At 45.5% G+C, this 8,234-nt stretch overlaps 1 protein-coding gene across 2 annotated transcripts; it reads left to right on the top strand.

Annotated features, from left to right (window-relative positions):
* The first annotated feature begins 5,063 nt into the window (after positions 1-5,063).
* LOC131899384 (protein ARMCX6-like) lies at positions 5,064-7,998 on the top strand. 2 transcript variants are annotated; one of them, XM_059250821.1, is made up of 4 exons: positions 5,084-5,170; positions 5,488-5,567; positions 5,903-5,979; positions 6,354-7,998. In XM_059250821.1, exon 4 carries the CDS (start codon positions 6,498-6,500, stop codon positions 7,401-7,403), a length of 906 nt encoding a protein of 301 aa, XP_059106804.1. In that variant the 5' UTR covers positions 5,084-5,170; positions 5,488-5,567; positions 5,903-5,979; positions 6,354-6,497; the 3' UTR covers positions 7,404-7,998. The 2 variants fall into 2 exon arrangements, with proteins under 2 accessions (XP_059106803.1, XP_059106804.1); XM_059250820.1 differs by lacking the exon at positions 5,488-5,567 and having other exon boundaries at positions 5,064-5,170.
* The last annotated feature ends 236 nt before the right edge of the window (positions 7,999-8,234 follow it).

The raw sequence follows: 8,234 nt of genomic DNA, 5'->3' as shown, positions 1-8,234 counted from the left end.
GTCACGTGAGAGCGACGTCATCCACCAACTCGGATCCCCACTTTCCCCTCCCACCAGCAGTGCGGCAGAAGAGGACCCGCCCCCCTTCATTCCCTCCCCCATACTAGGCCTTGTTACTCTTTCTTTGCGGCTAATCCCGTTTTCCTCTAGTTGTGTTTCCCTTCCTCCAATTACCAAAACAGGACAGCATCCTCCCCTGGGGCTACTGGCCACTTGTACTTTTTTTAATTGACTCTTTCTTCCCTAGACGCCTGGGACAGCAGCTTCTCCCTCTCCCTCCCCTCCTCCCAGCTATGAATATCTACCATTTCCTCTGACATATAGTCCTAGACCTGAAATGAACAAGCCACCAGAAAAGGAAAGCTGGAATAAGAGTGTATCTTTTACTTTTTAAATACTTTTTTGGCTGTTTTCTCCTTGGCTTCCCCTGCTCACAGCCTGCTTCCTATTTATGAGGGGAAAAATAGGAATAGAGGTGGGAGATCAATGTTGGGTGATGGTCTCAAAAAGTCCCACATTTCTCACTTACCGGAAAGTGTTACCCGCTTTACTCAAAGGAATTTTAATGTCTTCTGGGGCCTATCACATAACACAGCTGAATGGACATAGCACAACTTGAATGAACTAATCAGCCTGCCTGAGACTACGGAAATCTTCTGACTAAGCAACAGGCTTTGAAGGGCACAAGTTAAACCAGGAGGAGGCTTGGGCTCTCCAAAGCCAGGAAAGATGGAGGAGAAAGTAAGTCTGTTAGATAAAAAGGTACACACACTGATACACAAAGAAATCTACTGGGGTACAAACAGAGAACAAAATCTGCAAATGAAGTAGTATTACAGGAACACAAAGACCGACACAAACTTGACTGTATTTGGCATCTGTCAATGAGTGCACTGGTTAGCTTGATGAGCACAATACTTCACTTGCAATTTTAACTTTCAAAGACAGAAAAGGGACTGAAGTAATTACATTTTCTCATTGTTTAAGTGAACCAGGTTTGGTTTCAGTTGCTGGTTGCCCAACAAGACTAACTTAATACATACTACAAAAGCAAATACCACGATACGGCGTGTGATATAGCTTTCCTAAATATGAGCTTTTCAGTGAGAACTTTCTTAGTAGTTTAGAAACAAGGTTGGTGTCTGAGTACAGGTTTCAAAATCCACAGAAAACACGGGCGTAAATCAAGAGTACAGAGAGTTTAGGAACAAGCTAATCTCTGGGAAAATTTGTACCACTGTAGCTTCTAGAAAGCACAACTGAGATGTGATTTTGAATTTAGCAAACTGAGCCAAATCAACTGTATGCCTCTGTATTTAGAGAAAGACCACGTGCAACAAAGAGACTTATTCACACACAAAAAGGGTTTCCGAGGAAAATGTTAACCGTTCCGTCAAGCACTGTCCAGAAGAGAGGAAGTTCTGGCTAAGGTGAAGGGAAAAATCATCCCCATAATATATAAGAATACTTCAAACTTCCTAAGCTAAAAGTCACTTCTTAAGATGAATGAATACCTTTGCTCTGATTCTAGGGTCATTAAGCAATCTTCTGAAGCTGTGACTTCCCAAGCCAGAGCCTGCCTGCAGGGAGAGAATGGACAGGTAAGACAGGCAGAAAGCTCTTCTACTCCCTGACTCTTGTACTTCTCAAGGTAAATTAGTTTTTACTCCTGTTGGAACATAGCTTTCATTGTAGCATATTTAACAAAAAGAGAACACAGAGAGAGACTGGTGAGTTCACCATTCAAATCTTGGTTTATATGTGTATCGCTGAATGAGAGTCTATCACTGGCAGAAGCATCCACTCTCTGTTTACAGACAAAATCTGGGGTAGATGGTGCAACACTCAAGACAACACCCTGAACTGTATATGCAACCCTAAGGAATCCTGTCAGGGAAGCCAGGTGGCTTTGGTTCCAAGGATAACATAACGCATTGTCATTTCATATTGTATCTTTGTAATGATCAGAGGTAATAGAGAAATTACGACTCAGGTGTGCTGTGGTAGGCAGGTTCCCAGCATCTCAGTGACAGCTAATCAAAGGCTCATTATGCAAAATAATGAAAGAATGCTATACATTAGGACTAGGGATGTGGATTAAGTGTCCAATAATACTCATTGCTCTTGCAGAGGACCCAAGTTCAGTTCCTAGCACCCACATGGGGGTGTGGCTCACAATTGCCTCTAACGTCTGTTCCAGGGATCTGACCCCTTTTTCTTACCTTAACTGCATAAGGTGCCACACTGACAAACAGGAACACACATATCACATAAATAAAAAGTAAAGTAACAATTTTCAAAATAAATCACCATTTCAAGCAATTTACACTTCATACGAAAGGAAGGAGGTGAGTGCATTTCACATTTAACACACTCTGTATTTCCCTAGCAAAAAGATGGGCATTGTGCCCAAAATACACCACACAGAAGCTCTCCTGCTAAAATTTCAATCTCAAGCAAGGAGATAAAAACCCCAAACCAGGTAAACTTATGTGAAACAATCATCTGTCAGTGTCTCCTTCCTAGATTCCTAAAAGCTGACCTTGTTCTGTAGCATTTATTCTCTATGTTAACCAAACTTGGATAAGCTGCTTGCAATGAGACAGCTTGACTAAACTACAATACCTCATCAGGGAACACAGTATTCAAAGGACTATAGCTTTTCAAATGCCAACCTTCTCTCTCATCCCCCTCCATAATCCATAGTGTTACCAACCACTGATCCATTTTTAGTTTTGGATACTTTTAGGTCATGTGTTATGCATGGCCACCAAAAGGTTTCCTTGGGAAGTGACTTCACAAGCCTTTGTTTGTTTGTTTTTACAGGCTCCGAAAACATTAAACAGACTTGCCTGGGCACTTAAGCATTTTCCTTTTTCACTTTTAAGACCATGTATCAGATGTCTACTATGTCCTCTAAAAAGCATTTGTGGGTGCATATAATGGAGAACCAAGTGGTTTTAAGTCACAGCCCCTGTGCTTGTTGGTAAGGACTATGAATTAAAGTGACAAAGACATAAAAGAACTGAGAAGGTTCATTCTTTAGGAAGTTTTAGACAGGGCGTGGATTAAAACTAGAAGGTTCTGATAAACTGAGAGACTGGTGCTTTCTTCTGTGTTTTGTACTGAAATGACTGGATGATATACCAAAGGGGAGAGACATTTTGTAGCAATGAAGAGGAGGAGGCGTGAAGCTTTTGTCCCTGAAACTTGATAAAATGTGAAAATGAGCTCACTCACATTGCTGAACCAATCACCTGCCTTTATTAAGCTCTGCATATTTCTTAGTTCTTCCTCATGTTTATATTCAAAATAAACAGGAGTCTCTTGTGTAAGTTCATAGTGGCCAAAAGCTAAAATCACAGTTTAATCTGAGTGTTTTGTTCCTAAGTTTTCGGAGACAGAATTCACTTATCTAAGACAATCACAGAAAGACAGCATAAGGGCACGGTGGCAAAGCAAACAAAGTAGAGAGGTGGGGGAAATGGGACATGGTGTTGGTAAAAGAGCCTGGTTGTTAGGAAAACTGGGGAGGAGTGATATGTTCTTCTATTTGCCAACAAGGCATTAAGCACTCCCTGGCTCACCTCCTGCAAGGGCCTCCTCCACACAGGGCCCCTCACAGGGAGGGCCTCCGGCTGGCTGGCGACTCAAATTTCAATATTCTAAGAAGGAAGCAGCCTGGGGGGGTCTATATTTAGAGTATGACTCCCAGCAGTGAACAGGTGGCTCCTGGGGACTCACTCTCGCATATTTTGTCCCTGAGTTCTGAGGGGTTTGTGAGGGTGGTACAGTAAAATTATTAGGGAAGGCAGGGAGTGAAAAGGCCTCTTTTGTCCTGGGGACTACTTGAGATCCTGTATTTCGTTCGTGTACCTATGAGAGGGGAGAGAAATTGATGTCACCAGTGTGTTGACAATCTACAGTCATCCACAGACCCTCATCCCCATTGTCAGTGGAAAATGCTGAAGACTCATCATTTATGATACGGTGACACAGTACATGAATGGCAGAACTAAGGAGACCTCACTAGTCTTATGGTGATTTGAAATCTTCACCTGTCAAGTACAACTCTCGTCAATGTGATAGCAGAGAGACCCCCAATTTCAGGGTGGTTCATGGGTTGCATCGTGAAACTATAGTACAGAATGTGAATCCCTTTGAAAAGCAGGTAATCTGTGATGTCACTAATTTGCAAAGTTTATCTAAAACCTAAATTGGTGTCTGAATAAAATCTATCTTTTGGGTAAGACTGAAAGTCATTATTGAACCTTGTACAAGATCTCAATCATCTGACACCTGTGAGTTCACTCAGGCTAAAAAAAGGGGGCAAATAAACGGCTCACACATCTAAAATGGTCAAAACTTGAACACTGACCTCATTACTGATCCATTTATGTTTTGTCGGTCATACTCAAAGCATGCTGGTTTTGTTTGTAAGGATATGTTTTAAAAAACTGTAAGATGCTATTTTACAGCTGCTATTTAAAAGAAAATATTTTTGGTATTGTACTAATTAACTTTGCCAAATCAGTGAGATCTCGCTATCAACTGGAAAAAAATCTTAATTTCTTTTTTACATAAAATTTAAACGATTGGAATTTGTTTATCTATCCAAGTAGAAATAGCTTCATTTTGTCTTATGATTACAAAATGATAGTCTATCCAATAGTAGAGATGAAATAAAACATAAGTGGATCAAAAGTGTTAATACAAATTCCACTCATATCTAGGATTCCTTTTCTGCTCCCTCTCCCCAACTTTGATACTGAGACTGAAAATAAAGAGGGATAGAATTAAAGAAATGGATGCAGGAGTTTGAAAGTCAACGAAAGGACCAGACAGTTCCCCCAAGAAGAAAGTGTGAATGCATGGTAATTCGAGAAAGTCAAACTCAAACACAAGAAACGGTAACTTCTGTTTTCTGGTATTGTTGTAGAGAAAAAGACTAACAGGGCCCCAAGTATTGGGGGAGGTACGGAGTCTACTGGCGCCTGCCGCACTGCTTGTGGGAGTGGAAATTGGGGGCTAGAGCTCACTGGTGACGTGGCTGTCACGTGACCGAGAGCCGCCTAGAGCCGAAGTCCTGTTAGTCGCCTCTGACTGGGTACCAACCCCCTATTACTCTGCAGGCGCGTGAAGGAGAAGGAAACTCGCTGGGACCGCACAGGTCGGTGGAAGCTGCTTGGAAGGTGATGGGGTGGGAAAGGGCCAAGAGCATAGCGCGTTCAAGTTCCGCAGATAAGGGCTATGTCCCTTTCTCACCTACTTTTTAAATACCTAGCCCCCGACCCACATCCCACCCTCGGTTCTTTTAATAGGGAGAAGTGGCGGGCTTCAGGTTGGGGTGAGAGGGGTGAACGGCGGTTGCACAAAATCCAAGCCAAGAAAGGCTCCACAATCCGGTCACCGTGTCCTGGGTGCTGGTCAGTCCACCGAAGCACTGCGTCCCCCACCCCCAACCCCCAGTCCCCTGTCCGTTTGCAGGTCTTTAGGTCTCAGCTCAAGCCTTGGCTAGAGAGGAGGGAGAAAAGCGCTTTGATTGGAACCTTGCTGCAGGTTTGAAGGTGGGATTCATTCCGAACCTAAGGAGGGGGTGGAAGAAGAGGGGGCTGGGATCTTTGCGGGCCAGGTCCTAGTCGCCCTCTCCTGGCCCCTTCTTTCTCCACACCCCCTCCCATTTCGGTGCAGGGAAAGGGGTGTGGCGGCCTTTGCTGGGGAAATGGCGGACGAGGAGGGGGCGGGGAGGCCCTCGTTAGCAAAGTCGGGAGGGTGTGAGAAATTATTTTTACTCAAAACTCCCAAATTCAGAAAAGCGCCTATCAGTGTAGTTAGATCTGTCCAACTACACTTTCAGTTCTCTATTGCTATCTACATCGCTTTTCGATTGTCCTTTGGCCAGGCTCCGTCCATCTATCACCGTGGAGGGAATACAGCGAAGACATCAGAAGAAAAAGGAATTCACTTGATGTTTGAGAGGTTGGTTAAAAAACATGCTATGATTTTCGGATGGGGAGGAGGAGGAGGAGAGAAAGTAGGTGGGTGGTAAAGGAGACCGCATGAGGTTAGCTGGCTCTGTCACCTGCCCACCTATCACATTACAGTCATCTCTCCTGGCTGACTCTGAGAATCCTGGAAGCATAAAAGTAGATCCTGAGGGTAGATATGGGAAGACAGAGAAGAAAATTGAAATCATTACCTAATAATCCAACTTTCTCAACAAGAATTCGAACTCATCTGTCTGGGCAGATATGAACCCAGTCACAGCTCAGAGCCCTAATGCTCGCTCTCTCTCTCTCTCTCTCTCTCTCTCTCTCTCTCTCTCTCTCTCTCTCTCTCTCTCTCACCCTTAGAGTCATCACAAGAATCACAGAAGCCTAGGAGAGGCTGAAGATTACTGGCCTGCACCGTTATTCACACAACCACTGAGAGTTCTCTTCAATCAGGTGAAGAAAGACCCTCTCCTTTCTGGCCCAAAGGCTCACACCCATCTAAGTATGGGTCGGGCCCGGGAAATGGGTTGGATGGCAGCAGGACTGATGATTGGGGCTGGTGCCTGCTACTGCATGTACAAACTAACCATGGGAAGACATGGAAGTAACCAATTGGAGGATGAGGAGGAAGATGAATGGGATGATGAGCAGAATCTGGATGAAGAGGAGGCAGACAATTGGTTTGATTTCACAACAATGGCTCGGCCCTGGAGTGAGGATGGGGTCTGGGATGAACCTGGGGCCCCAGGTGGGACTGAGGACAGACATTCAGGTGGTGGAAAGGCAAACAGAGCACACCCAACCAAACAACGACCATTCCCTTACGAACATAAAAATACATGGGGTGCTCAAAGCTTTAAATCCTTCAATTGTGCTCTTGACCTGACCAAGTGTGCTTCCATTCAAGGAAAAAAAATGTTCACCGAGCCCACAAATGCTGTCTTTTCCCTTAGCCACAATGTCGGTAGACATTTGGCCAGCCTCTCAGTGCTTGGAAATGGGATCCCCACCCCCCAGCCCACTGTGAGGGAGAAGGCATTGTGTGTCCCGGAAAATCCGAACACCAGTATGGGAAATCAGGGCCAGATTAAGATGTACATCGATGAAGTGTGTCCAGAGACCGTGTTACGTTGCTGCAAGTCATTTCTGCAGCAGGCCGGATTAGATCTGCTAATCAGCATGACAGTTATTAATAACATGCTTGCCAAGTCGGTTTCAGACCCGAAGTTTCCTTTGATATCCCAGGGAAGTGAATGTGCACAGGTTGAGGGTTTGGAAGCACTGATGGGTTTGCCTGAAAAGCCAGTGTTGGCAGGGGAAGTGCTGGCTGCCCAAATGCTGTCCTCATCCATGCTCCCCTTTATCAGAAGTGGGAGCAGAGAGGTGCTCCTGGAAGCCCTCTCCCCATAAGTGGCTGTCTCGAGCAGAAGGAGACCGAATCCACCCAGAGCCCGAGCAGTTTCCTGAGGGAGGGAAAGAAGCTGCAGAGGGTGCAGGCAAGGGTGCACCTTAGCCAGTGAGCTCCTCCTTGGGCGAAAGTTCCAACCCCTAAATGGAGGGCCACACTCTCCTTGGCCAGGCAGAGCTCCCCAGAGCCCTGGGCAACTTCTGGGTTTTGTAGTCTGCAGGTAAAACGCATTGTAAATTGCTCCCTTGCAGCCTTCCTCCTGCAGTAAAGGGTGGAGGGATCACCCTGTTGGCTGCTAGCTGCAGATAAGGAACATCAAATCACAGCATCACGAGTGCTGTCCTGTCTAAGCGGGACCACTTAGCAGAAATGACACCCACATGGGAGCTTGTGGCCAGCTTGCATCTGCTGCCTCTGCTTTGGTTGAAGTAGTTCCCCTCTCCTCTTTTCTACACTAGCTGATGAATGGCTAGCATGTTAATCAAAGAAATACACTCCCCTCCTGTCCGATGTACCGACTGACCCTCTTCCACCCGAGCCCCCACCTGTGTGTATCATCAATAAACTTGTGTGCTTTGATTGGCAAGAAAATGAAAAGGGGGCACTGGACTCATCTTTGAGTTCGCGGTCTGCACAAACAGGGAGACACAATACACCACTCAGTCCAGCTGTCTGGGGCCCCTGCTCCCTGACAGGTGCATTCACCAGTGCTCCCAGGAGGCAGGGGCAGAAAGGGACTGCTGGGCTCAGGATAAACAGGCTTCAAGAGAGGGGCACAGGGCAGGGTGGGGGCAGGGGTAGATTTAAGGTGTGGGTAGGGAAGTAGAGGAGAC

Source organism: Peromyscus eremicus, chromosome X (genome assembly GCF_949786415.1).
Source record: "Peromyscus eremicus chromosome X, PerEre_H2_v1, whole genome shotgun sequence".
In the NCBI taxonomy this organism is placed as follows: domain Eukaryota; kingdom Metazoa; phylum Chordata; class Mammalia; order Rodentia; family Cricetidae; genus Peromyscus; species Peromyscus eremicus.
The sequence above is the reverse complement of the archived record's forward strand: the minus strand, read 5'-3'. Positions and strand labels throughout refer to the sequence as shown.